The following is a 12964-nucleotide window of genomic DNA, read 5'->3' on the forward strand; positions in this document are numbered from 1 at the left end:
GAACGAATAAAGATTAAAACTGGGATAAACTAAATCGGTGATCCAAGTGGGGACCGCCTTCCTCTATAGGGCCTTCCCGTAAAAAAGACTTAATAACTCACCATTTTCAAGTGGCACGTGGTATACGTAGACAAATCTAGTTATGAGTCTCGATTTGGCCGCTCTCCCCAAAATACCTCACACATGCACACACACTAGTACACACACACACACACAAGCACACACACAAGCACAGTGTGCACCTTCATGTATGCAAACTCCTTGACGGCCGACAGGCGGGAGAGGTAGAGCCACGAAGCCTTGTTGCGGTGGCCGTGGTAGTCGCGCTTGTTCTTGATGTTGCGGAAGGACGTGCGTCCAAGCCTGGACCCAGCGGCGGGGTTGATGTGGTGCGTGCACAAGATGAGCCCACGCAACTTCCCTTCAATACTTTGACACAGTACAACACGGTGCAAACGCATGCGCAAGCAAATGTGTGTGTGTGTGTGTGTGTGCACAAACACTTGCTTGTGCGCACACCCTCATATGCACACACGAGTGCTCCCAAACACAACAGCGCGCATCCACGTCACACAACGAACAACACACAACACAACGCACCGGTGGATTTTGAGGGCATACTGGACGTCGTCCTGGCCGCCGACAATGAACAGGTCAGATTCCTTTCCCACGCCAATCTGGTTGCCCACGCTGTGCACGCGCAAGGAAGGCAAACGAAGAGGGAGGAAAGGCGGGGGGGGGGGGTTGATCCCTTGCGGTGAGCGGTGAGATGGACCCAAGAAGGGGAAAAAAAGTTGGGCAGGAAGCTTACACACACACACACACACACACACACACACACACACACACACACACACACACACACACACACACACACACACACACACACACACACACCTGAGGACAACGTCTCTGTTTGCCAGTGTCTTGAGGGCGAGGTAGTCGTACCCGAGGGTTGTCAGGCGATACCCATTTGTTGCTGTTGAACAGTGGCACAACACACATGTCAGGGGCGTTGCACGTGTCAGGGGAGGCGTGGTGGCTGACTGCCAGCAGACGCAGCATTACGGCATCAGGGCAGTGATGAGACACACTTACTCTTTGAGTTGTTGTAGCCGAGGAGCTTGTGGCGAAGCAGCTCCATCACCACCTTGTGCAAAGATCCAGACCTCATTTTCGTGACTGCATATATGTGTGTGAGAGGGTGTGAGTGTGAGTGTGTGTGTGTGTGTGTGTGTGTGTGTGCGAGTGCAGCATTTGCGATTGTTTGCCAGTGCAAGTGCGAGACATCAGACACACACCCTCACACACACCCTCACACACACACATACACACACCCTCACACATATAAACACACACACACACATACATACACACAGAGCACTCACTGTTTGTGAGGATCTCCTTGGGGACGAGCTCATGATTCCGCATGCCGAGCTCGCACGCCTGCAACCGGGGCAAATAGGAAGCACGCTTGATGATGAGACGCCAAGATCGATTCCACCAACCTCGCCAGTCACACACACAACACACACACACACACATGCACACACACACACACACTCACACACACACATACATGCACATACACACACACACACATGCACACACTCACACACACTCACACACAAATACACTTACGTGGAGGACGCGCAGCTGCTTGGCATCGAGATACCGCAGCTTGGCCACATCAAACCTCCCCATCTTGTCAAGTTGTCCTCTCTTCCTCCTTGTCTTCGTGTGTTCCTGTTGCTGTCGTCTCCTCTCTGCACACACAAACACGTGGATTGCTGATGAAAACTGCTGACATCAGCACTTTTCTTCTCAAGCCCTTCTTCCCCAATACCGCGAACACCACCTGCAACCCACGCCACACGCTCCAACTTCCCACGCGCGCACCCAGCCAGCCAACACCAACAAACAACCCACCCACGCACCCCCAGACAATTGAGCCCTCCTGTGCGACCTGTGCAGAGCAAGTCACTTGAATGCCTCCGAATCCTTTGATATGCGTGGCTGCTGTGCTAGCCCTAATAGCCACAACCGCAGCCGCACAGAGCGTCCGCTCTTACTTCCCCCTCAATGACAAGTTCAAGGTACGGAAGGAAGCGTGATCACGGCACTATCACGTCACCCTCTTCGTGATGGTGATCGTGGTGGCGTTTGCTTGAACCTGATGGCAGTCCTGGTGGTGACCACGGTTGTGGGGTGGCCTGCCCTGTGTTCCAAGAGACTCACTCTTGCCTGCTATGGCGGGCTTTGCCTTCTTCTCCCCACGTGGGGGCGGCTTCACCTCGCACGTGCGCTCATGTCCTGTTTGTTTGTTTTGTTTTGTGTCGGCGTTGTTCGTGTTGTGGCAGAACCTCGATGGCGTGTGGACGGTGACCACTGACACGGAGACGGAGTTGCTTCTCTTTGGAGAAGGGCTCGGCGTCGGCGACGTGGTCACATTCACGGAATCCGCAACGGTGCGTGTGTGTGTGTATGTGTATGTGTGTTTGTGTATGTGTGTGTGTGTGTGTCTGTCTGTCTGCATGTGTGCGTGTGTGTGTGTGTGTGTCTGCATGTGTGTGCGTCTGCATGTGTTCGTGTGTGTGTGTGTGTGTGTGTGTGTGTGTGTGTGTGTGTGTGTCTGCATGTGTGTGTGTGTTGCACCAGTATGCAAGTGTGTCCTCCTCACTCATCAAGTGGTGGTGCTCTGACATTGCTGCGTGATTAAACACGGAACAGAACTGCGTGGAGCGCTTTGACGCCTCTCCCATTTCTTCCACCTCCCCTGATGGCGTTGAAGGTGCGCTGTGCGTGCGTGTGTGTGTGTGTGTGTGTGTGTGTGTGTGTGTGTGTGTGTGTGTGTGTGTGTGTGTGTGTGTGTGTGTGTGTTGGCTCCTTTGTGTTGCCTTTTGGCTGCAATCTCATGCATGACCCATGCTTGGGTGTTCTTCTTCCCCTGCCTGCCCTCACTCCCGGGGCATCGCAGCGCGTGTGACGGTGTCCCTAACCACATCAAGTGACCTCTACTTTTGTCTTAACGGAACCCATCAGGTGTGTGAGCTGAGGTTTGCGTGGCCTTTTAGTGTGAATGTATTGGAGGCAATGTGGCGTGCCTTGTGCATTCAGGTTTTGTCTTGGGACTTACATCACTCGTTTCCTGCATGCAGGGCGATGATGTCTACATCACCGCGGAGGCAACCGCAGCAGGCATTCCCCTTCCCGTCTCTGTATGTTCACACTCATGTATCTGTGTGCGTGTGTGTGTGCCAATGTGTCTTGTCAGTGTGTGTGTGTGTGTATGTGTGTGTGTGTGTGCCTGTCTGTATCTGTCTGTATCTGTCTTTCTGCATCTGTGTTTCCACGTACCATATACCTGTTGTCCACCTGCCCATGTCTCGTCTGCATTGTTTTGTCCGTTTGCTTGACTTTACCTCAGATGCTCCGCCACATCTCACCAACCCAACCCAACCCCCCAACCCTTCCCACCAACGCACCTTGCCCGTGGCAGATTGTGTTCCTGATTGTGCTGCTGGGCCTGTCTGGTCTGTTCTCCGGCCTCAACCTTGGTCTCATGTCCCTGGCGCCAAACGAGCTGGAGGTCATCTCTGCCTCTGGAGAGGGCAAGGAACAGCAGCATGCCCGCACCATCCTGCCCCTGCGCCGCCGCGGCAACCTCCTCCTCTGCACCGTCCTCCTCGGCAACGTGCTCGTCAACTCCACCCTCGCCATTTTCCTCGACGGCCTCTTTGGCGGCCTGGCCGGTGTCCTCGGCTCCACCGCGGGCATTGTCATCTTTGGCGAGATTGTGCCCCAGTCCGTGTGCTCGCGCCACGCGCTTGCTGTCGGCGCGTATACCATCTGGCTGACCAAGTTCTTCATGGTGGTCACGTTCCCCATTGCGTATCCAATCAGCGTCGTCCTGGACAAGATCCTCGGGGACGAGGTTGGCGCCGTGTACATGCGCAAGCAGCTGCTGCACCTGCTGAAGATGCAGGACCCGTACAACGACCTGGAGCGCGACGAACTCGACATCATCACGGGCGCCCTCACGTACAAGACCAAGACGGCGGCGGACGTCATGACCAAGATGGAGGACGTGTTCATGCTCGACATCAACTCCATCCTCGACTTCAAGACGGTCTCGCGCATCATCGACGACGGACACAGCCGCATCCCGACATACCGCGGGGAGCGTGACAACATTGTCGGCCTGCTGTATGTCAAGGACTTGGCGTTTATTGACCCGGACGACAAGACGCCGCTGGAGACGGTGATCAAGTACTACAAGCACCCGATTGAGGAGGTGTACACGACGACGGCCCTGGACGAGATGCTCGACCTCTTCAAGAAGGGGCGCACCCACATGGTCATGGTCATCCACATCAACGCCGAGGTGGGAGACGGTGGTGCAATTGTGTGTGTTGGGGGTAGGTCTGTGTGTGTGTGTGTGTCTGTCTGTCTGTCTGTGTGTGGGTGTGTGTGGGTGTGTGGGTGTGTGGGTGTCTGTGTGTGTCTTTCTGTTGGGGCTGCTCTACCCTGGCGTCACCTCACGTCACCGCACCTCACGTCACCACTGCTGGTGTTCTGCTCGTGTGCTGCAGGATCCTGACCGGGACCCCGTGCGAGAAGTGGTCGGCATTGCCACGCTGGAGGACGTCATTGAGGAAATCATCCAGGACGAAATCATCGACGAGACAGACCGATACCGTACGTCTTTGTTTTGTTGTTTGTTTGCTTGGTTGTCCGTACACGTGTGTACCTCTGTATATGCGTGCGCGTCCTTGTACCTGCGTCGCTCTTTTTGTTGTCCGGTCACAACCTCACGTTGTGTGTCCCTGCACCTGCAGTTGACAACAAGACCAAGGCCCTCGTGCGTCGCGATGACCACAAGCCGTTTGCGCTCCCGCCAGCCGCCTTTGCCCGCGAGGAAACAAGCTTCCGCCTCTCCGATAATGTGTGTACTCGTGTGTGTGTGTGTGTGTGTGTGCGTGCGTGTGTGTGCGTGTGTGTGTGTGCGTGCGTGTGTGTGCGTCTGTATCTGTGTGTGTCTGTGTGTGTGTGTGTCTGTATCTGTGTGTGTCTGTGTGTGTGTGTGTGTGCGTGTGTGAAACATCCGCTTCAATGAATTTCCCTTACATCATCTCACGCGACAATTCTCTTGATTGCCCCTGCGTCACAGGTTGCGCTGGCCGTGTTCACGTACCTGGCAACTCAATTTGAGGAATTCAGCCCCAACATCATTGGCGGTGCTGGTCAGTCAGTCACTAACATGTGCGTGTGTCTGAGAGTGTGCTCGGTGTGATTGTGTGCACTCGCGTGCATGTTTAGGTCATTGCTGTCAACTCGCCCTCCTCCTCTTCCCCCCCCCCCTCTTCGTTCGTCTCTTGTCCTTCTGCCTTCTCCTTCCCAAACATACCGCCGCCGCCACCTGGCCCACTGCGTCGCTCACGGCTGTTCCCTGCGCCACCAGTGCTGAAGCGGCTGCTTGGGCGGCCCGAGTGCGTGCGTCTGCTGCAGAAGGAGGATCTGACCGAGGACGAGATGTGGCTCTATCGCGAGGGCGAGCCTGGAGACTTCTTCACCCTCGTCGTCGAAGGAAGCTTGACGGTGTGTGTCTGTGTGTGTGGGGGGGTGTGTGTGTGGGTGTGGGTGTGGGTGTGGGTGTGAGTGTGGGTGTGTCGGCGTGTGTGTCTGTGTATGGGTGTCTGTGTGTGTCTGAGTGTGTGTGTCTGTGTGTGTGTGGGTGGGTGTGTCTGTGTGTCTGTGTGTCTGTGGGTGTGGGTGTGGGTGTGTCTGTGTATGGGTGTCTGTGTATGGGTGTCTGTGTGTGTCTGTGTGTGTCGCTGCGTGTCTGCCCCTCACTCGCCAATTTCTTCTCTCACATGCATACAAATTTGACACATTTGTGCCCTCACCCTCACCCTCACCCCTCCTCTCTCGTCATCATCATCGTCATCTTCCATCAGGTGATTGTGGGCAAGGATCGGCTGCAGTTTGAGGCCGGCCCCTACCACGCCATCTGCCTCTCCGCGCTCACACAGCCTGGCTTTGTGTGCGACTTCTCCGCCCGCATCAAGACGAGCAAGGTCGTGCTCGTGTGCATCCCGCGCAAGCTCTACCTCGACGCCGTCGCCGCAAGCAAGATCACCAACCAGCGAGTGCGTTTGTTGTGTTGTGGTCAACGCAGAGGGAGAAAGGCAGTGAGAAGGGAGCGGTTGTCGCGCTGCCTGTCCATGCACACGTTTTTGCTTGTGCGTTTTGCTGGTCCCCTCGCCCGTTGTTCTATGATCTATACTTTGTCTCACCTTCACACACCTTCACACGCACACACACCTTCACACACCTTCACACGCACACACACCTTCACACACACACGCACACACACACACACACACACCTTCACACACCTTCACACACCTTCACACACACACGCACACACTTTTCAGGAGCATCCTGAAGTGTTTGCGCTGGCGCAGCGCGCAGAGGCCGCGGCCCGCGAGCACCTCGCCCACGTCCACCATGACGACGACGACGACGACGACGATGACGGCAGCGGCAATGCTGGGACCGCCCCATCCCAGCAGCAGCCGAATGGTGTTGTTGGCGAACCGTCGTCCGCCTCCGCCGCCAACAACGGGGCCGGTTACGAAGAACGCAGGCAGGAGTCGCCACCGTACGAGCCAACGGCAACGCCGCCGCAGTTTGCACCACCAACCAACGACTCTTCCTCAGCTAGGCTGTTAGACAACGACGACGACGACGCCCATGGCCACGGCGATAACGGTTTCAGCGTCGTGTAATTGCACACCACCCTCCACAAGCACTCCCCACCAATCGCTCCCCGACACCACACCAACCCAACACATACACACACACACACACATACACACACACACTCACTCACTCACTCAAACACACACACACACACCATTTCCACACGATGAACGTGTTTATCCTTGTGTTTTTTGTGTCATCCTAAAACGTTGCCATGCTGTTTCCTTCTTGCTTGCCTTGTGTTCATTCACTCCCACATTGTAGTCGACCTCCCTTCCTTCCTCCTTGCTCTTGCCTCTCTTGCTTGGATCATGAACACAACACACGCACACACTCACACATACATGTGCACAAAACCACACCAACACAAACATACCCAAATCAATGAGTACACAATCATCTTCGACAACGGCTGCGTTGGGGCACGCAAGCAAAATCAAGCAAGCACTTGAGGGTGAATACTGTGGTGGTTGCATGAGTGTTGGTGGCACGTGTGGGATGTGACGCACTCGTGTGTGGATTGCCATCTGTGACTCAGCGGTTTAAGGGACATCGAAACGTTGTAGGAAAAACAAACGCAGTGTAGGGAACTCAAATGGAGGACTCGAGGACTGTAGGTAGAGAGGTGGGTGGTGCTAACACAAATCGAAGCAAAACACAACACACAGACGCTTGGATGAACGATCGAACACGCCGTCAGGTCTGTGCCTATGCCTCTTGCTACACCAAAACATACCGACATACACACACACACACACGCACATACAAGTACACATACACGCTTGCGCACGTGGTGTGCGCTTAAAGACAGCATGCGGCCTCGGACACGAGGCTTTTGCCTTGCTGGGTTGGAAACTCAAGCTCGTTGCTCTTCATGTAGAACACCTTATGTTCGTGATGGGTGTACTCGTTCTCGTCCTTGTGCAGGAGGTAGATGTAAAAGTACAAGTAGTCCCACATGTTGTGCTGCTCGCTCACGTGCTCCTGCCAGTCCGAAGCCCGGGCCGTCTCCCCCTGTTGCTGGCTGAGCTGGAAACTCGTGCGCCTGCACGGCAGGTCACAAATGGCAGAAACCAGGAAACAAGCGGCGGTGGATGAGGATCTGATGTGTGGACTGTCAAGGGAATGCGGCCATGCTCACTCGATACACATAACGTAGAACACACGCCAACCAGGCAAGGACAATATGTGATGCTCTTCACCTGTGTTTCTCCAAAGCACACACACACACACACACAAGCACACACATACTCGCACAATCGCACAATCACACATACCTAGACATACACACACAATTGCACACACTAGCACACACACAATCGCATAATCGCACACACACACACACGACAGCAGCTGCTGCACAACGCACCCGCAAATGAAGCACTTGCTCTTCATGGCGTCGTCGATGCTCCACTTGTCGTTGCGCAGGTCCTGGAACGTGTCGATGATGATGCCAAGGATCAAGCCACCTCCAAGGCAGGTCACCAGGATGAAGAAGCACATGTCGAATATGGCGCGACCAGCGTTTGTGTGCCAAACCGACGACTCTGGGACCAGAACTCCGCCAAAGCCCTCAATCATGGTAAAGCGGACACTGGACAAGAAGCACTGCAACCATGAAGATACACCGTGCAATAGGGACACATGAAGCAATGAATAAAAGCGGCCCTGTGTTGCCTTCTCTGGTGCGAGGGTGCAGGTGTGTTGATGTGGCACAATATTCGTGCACAAAATGCCTGCCTCTGTGGCCCTTTGTCGAAGAGCACACACACACACACACACACACACACACACACACACACACACACACAACACAGTGCAAAGTACAATCGGTCACACACACAACACTGCATGCAATCGCTCACACAACACAGTGCAAACGACCAATCCCTCTCACACTCTCTCACTCACTTGCTCTCTCACACACACACACACACACACACACACACACCCACACTCCCTCACATGCAAGCAACTCTCTTACCTGGCCAAACGTGTCGCACCAGAAGCCATCTTCGCGGGATACGGAATCACGGAAATACACAAACACAAGGATGGAGTAGGTGAAGATCATAGCAACGATCAACGCTGCCACCAGCATCAGGTCGATGAACCGTTTTACGAGCGCCTGCGAGCCCCAATCAAGATCGTCGGTGAGCATTGACACAAAGAGCCGCCAAGGCACAAGGCAAAGAGGCAAACACACATGCACACACAAAGACGCACATGCGCAAACACACACACACACACACACACGCAAGACGCCCCTACACATGCGCAAACATCATCTCACACCCTCAATCCGTCACACACATAAGCACACTCACATACACAAGTGTGCATGTGTGCATACTCGCACAAGCAACAGAGCAACGTCACACACAGCACGAGAACGCACCTTGAGCACGCGTCGAAGTATTTCGTTGACGGGGATGATGTGGAAGAGATGGTACGTAAAGAAAAACGGATTGGAGAGGGTGCCGGCGAGGGACATGCCCACGAGCAGGAAATGGTGCAGCAGTGTTGCTGACAGCAAAGGCCATCTGCAAACACATCGCACACACACAGAACAGCAATTGGACAACACCGGTTACGAGGTTGACAAGGGGGAACGCAAAGCAGGGTCTTGGGAGAGTGGGAGGGGTCTAGGGGTGATGGTGAAACACAAACTTCACCCTCACAAACACAGCTCCGCTAGATTCGGAGAGCCGACCACCTTCACACTCACACACACACACACAACACACACTCACAACACACACTCACACACTCACACAACACACACAAACACACACATACACGCACACACAATGCATTCGGTGTGCTACCGACCGTGTTCGCTTGTACGAGGCTCGGCCTGTCGTCACATTAAACTCCACTTCGTCCTTCATCTTCCGGCGTCCTCGGCGAGCGCGCCGCATCGCCTTGGACCACGTTTGACCTGGCGCCGCCGATGTTGTTCGCTTGCCTTCCGTGCGCTGCTTGTTAAAGCAACTCCAGCAAGGGCACTGTGGTAGCTGATCGTGGACCGACATTGCAGTCGGCTGCGCCTTGTCCTTCTTTGTGCGCCACCGCTTCAGGAATTGAGGAAGGGTGGGCCGGTGAAGTAGGACGTGCGAGACTGTTGTTAGCACGCTGAGTACGGTGTGGGCGATGCTGAGAGCGAGGAGTACCCAGTCAGGCAGCCAGCCTGGCCGGTGGATTGGCCGTCGGCCCTCTGCTGTGGCGGTTGTGGTCACCCATGCAAGCAAAATTGCTTGAATGATCAAGGTGAGACAAATCAGGCTGTAGGACCAGCTCGACCAATGCAGCAGGGGCTTGAAAACATTTGCCACTCTTTCCCGCTGCTCCACGTCCTTGGCAATGCTCTTGCACTTCTCTTTGAACTTCTGCAGCTTCTCCTTGTGCGGCGTGTTGTCCGTGCTGACTGTGTAGATGATGCGTTTCTTCTCGTTGTTGAACACCTGAGGAGCCTTCGAATCGAAAAAATGAATCTGCAAGCAAGAAGAACGGTGATGAGGAGGGAGGCCATCGCCAAAGAGTGAGGACTGGTGACACACGTGGTTCGATTCATTGTGGCCGATGCAGCTAACCATAGGCTAAACGCGAGAAACACCACGGATGCACCACGTAAAGAGTCATGTCACATCGTCACGATACTTTGTGTGTCACGCCAGAGAACTCGACTTCAAGGCAGGAGCCCTCAGTGACGTAGAACTTCTTGGCCTCCAGGAACCGCTTCACGGTGGGAGAGGAGAAGAAGAATGAGGCAGCCAAGCGCGAAAGCAAGCACTTAAAGTGTGAGCGAGGGGGTTCGGCGAGGGGGCTAGCGAGGGAATACACACAGCACAAATCCTGACTGACAGCCAGGCGCTCATGTTTTGTGGTATGGCTTTTCTCTGGCACCCACACAACCATTCTTTTCGCCACACCTCCACAAGCATCACGAACCTTGTCGTCCGCATCCATAACACCATCCCAGCAATCCTGAGGCACCAAGAACAAGAGCAACATCGATTATGAAAGTGCAACTCAAATCAGCAGCGAGAAGGCCGAAGCATGTCTTTTCGCAAAGGCCTGGGATCACGCATCAATTCTCTGCGCGCTGGTGCTTGCGTGATTGACTGACCTGGCCCGTGAGGTCCTTGAAGCGTGCCCAAACTTGGTAGAATGTGAACCCAATCTGCTCCAGCTCCAGATCTCCCACCTGAGATTCTGGCCAGTCTTCGTCGCACTTCAGGACGCATGCAGGCTCCTACAAGAAACGGACAGGGCCATTCAAGCAACAACCAGCATCACGTGAGTATGTTTGTGGGGACTGCAGGTACACATGGACAGCAAGCACTTGGCAGAGCAATTCTACGTGTCAGTTGTTGGTACCTCCTGCCACTCGTAGAACTCAATCATGGTTTCGGCGATAGCTTCAAAGTTGAGCATGTCGATCATAACGCCAGCACGCCGCTTGGTTTCTTCATCATCGTTCTCAAGCAGAGCCAGGAGAAGCTTGCCCAGCTCAAAGATCACCCGTGCGCGTTTCGGGCACAGCATCTTTTGGGATTGCTGGGAGGGCTGATTTGGCGCCGATGGTGGCTGTTCTGGATCTGGTGTTGCTGTGATGCTTGCAGACCTGCGCCACGGCAGTATCGCACGCCACCGGCGGTTCGGATATGCGCCTTTCGCTTCTTGTGGCAGCGTGAAGCCCTACAGACGAACACGAACGTGTGAAGAAGAACCAGAAGAACCAGGAGGAGGAGGAGGAGGAGGAGGAGGAGGAGGAGGAGGAGGAGGAGGAAGGGATATATGTTGCAGTAGAATGAGTGAGCAATTGACCAGCTCGTTGAATACATCTCCGACACGTTCTCAATCCCTGCTCAACTGGTCTGAGCTTCAAATTGAGAACGCTACACCTTCCTCTCTCCGTCTTCGTACCAAGTCGTTGACGCCCGTTCTGAGGAGATGGTTGATATGTTCTGCAATGTGGCTGGTGAATGCGTCGTCTTGATTCGTGGGACAGCCTTGCGTGAGCTCCACCAACGTCACGATCGTCTAATGACAGGGACGCACCCATGCGTGTGAGCTTTGGGGAGGGGGGGATGGAAGTTATGAACGAGTAAACAGAAACAGAAACAGAAACAAGTAGATGGGCAAGATGTGCGTTTGTGTGTGCGTGTGTGTGTGTGTGTGTGTGTGTGTGTGTGTGTGTGTGTGTGTGTGTGTGTGTGTGTGTGTGTGTGTGTGTGTGTGTGTGTGTGTGTGTGTGTGTGTGTGTGATCATGTGTGTATATTGTGCATGTATTGTGTAGTTACACACAATCACCACTCTCTGCTCACCTGAAATTCAAGAAAAGTGAGCTGGCTCTTGCTGATGCGGCTGATGAGGTCTCGAAAGAGGGAGATGGTCTGGCCCAGCAAATTCACCGAGCGGTAGTTGTCTTTTTGGAACCGCAGGTACTCCTTCAGCTGGGTGTTGAAGCCCTCGCCCATCAACTGCATCAGGCGCAGAATGGTGATGAGGTCGCGGTTGCTTCGTTCGAACAGCTTGGCCATGTCCTTTTCAGCACTTGCGTCTGCTGGTGCCATCGACTGGGCCTGGGTGGGTTGACAGTGAGGCATCGCACAGAGTGAAAGTATCACACAGCAAGAGAGAAACGAGACACGTGCACGGTTAGAAATCACATTTTACACACTGATTCAGTGTGGAACATCTCGTACATTCCTTGAGTAGCTGCAGTGGCGCAAGAAGGAATTAGGGCTGGTTACCTTCTTCATGACTTCCATGGGAACGTAATCACTGCGCGGTCTGGGTCGTCTTCGCAGGCTATTGACCTTTTGGTCGTACGTGCGTTGAGAGCGAATCTGCAACGGGTCACAACACACACACACACACACGCACACACACACACGCACACACATACGTATCGCAAGGTCGGTGTCAGCGTAGCTCAAGGATATATTCCGACACAACTTGCGTTTTCCCCCACATGCACAGGAAGCACATGTGTTTCACCGTGGTAACTTTGTCGGTGATTGTCTTGGGCATTCGACGACTGCGTGGTCGGAACATGTCTTGCATCTGCCGTGCAGCGCGGATCTACAGTGGCAATGGAGACAAACAATCAGAATGAACCCCAAAAACCTACATCATGGGGAAGACGGTTATCAACTCGACCAACTGCTTCACATGCAGCCGAACAACGCC

The 12964-nt window shown here is 54.2% G+C and overlaps 3 protein-coding genes across 3 annotated transcripts in view; 1 reads left to right on the plus strand and 2 right to left on the minus strand.

Annotated features, from left to right (window-relative positions):
- Positions 1–1819, minus strand: part of PTSG_04684 (atypical/RIO/RIO2 protein kinase) — a 4146-nt gene extending 2327 nt beyond the window's left edge. The window contains exons 1-6 of the mRNA XM_004994718.1: positions 1642–1819; positions 1389–1446; positions 1099–1182; positions 898–979; positions 601–690; positions 243–363 (exon numbers count right to left, since the gene is read on the minus strand). Coding sequence (XP_004994775.1) covers positions 243–363; positions 601–690; positions 898–979; positions 1099–1182; positions 1389–1446; positions 1642–1704 — 498 coding nt within the window. The 5' untranslated portion in view covers positions 1705–1819. The remainder of the gene's footprint in view (positions 1–242; positions 364–600; positions 691–897; positions 980–1098; positions 1183–1388; positions 1447–1641) is intronic.
- An 8-nt stretch (positions 1820–1827) lies between these two features.
- PTSG_04685 (cyclin M2) lies at positions 1828–7174 on the plus strand. Its single transcript, XM_004994719.1, has 12 exons — positions 1828–2096; positions 2361–2468; positions 2731–2791; positions 2978–3042; positions 3159–3218; positions 3500–4384; positions 4593–4698; positions 4839–4945; positions 5171–5243; positions 5462–5598; positions 5958–6149; positions 6438–7174. Exons 1-12 carry the CDS (start codon positions 1989–1991, stop codon positions 6789–6791), a joined length of 2256 nt encoding a protein of 751 aa, XP_004994776.1. The 5' UTR covers positions 1828–1988; the 3' UTR covers positions 6792–7174.
- A 305-nt stretch (positions 7175–7479) lies between these two features.
- Positions 7480–12479, minus strand: PTSG_04686 (uncharacterized protein; the record flags this gene model as incomplete). Its single annotated transcript, XM_004994720.1, has 12 exons — positions 7480–7810; positions 8135–8373; positions 8750–8893; positions 9164–9308; positions 9598–10259; positions 10426–10503; positions 10717–10752; positions 10895–11020; positions 11146–11466; positions 11695–11811; positions 12097–12354; positions 12453–12479. The coding sequence occupies 12 exons, from the start codon at positions 12477–12479 to the stop codon at positions 7567–7569; spliced, it is 2397 nt and encodes a 798-aa protein (XP_004994777.1). The 3' UTR covers positions 7480–7566.
- Between the last annotated feature and the right edge of the window lie 485 nt (positions 12480–12964).

This window comes from Salpingoeca rosetta (genome assembly GCF_000188695.1).
Source record: "Salpingoeca rosetta unplaced genomic scaffold supercont1.10, whole genome shotgun sequence".
In the NCBI taxonomy this organism is placed as follows: Eukaryota; class Choanoflagellata; order Craspedida; family Salpingoecidae; genus Salpingoeca; species Salpingoeca rosetta.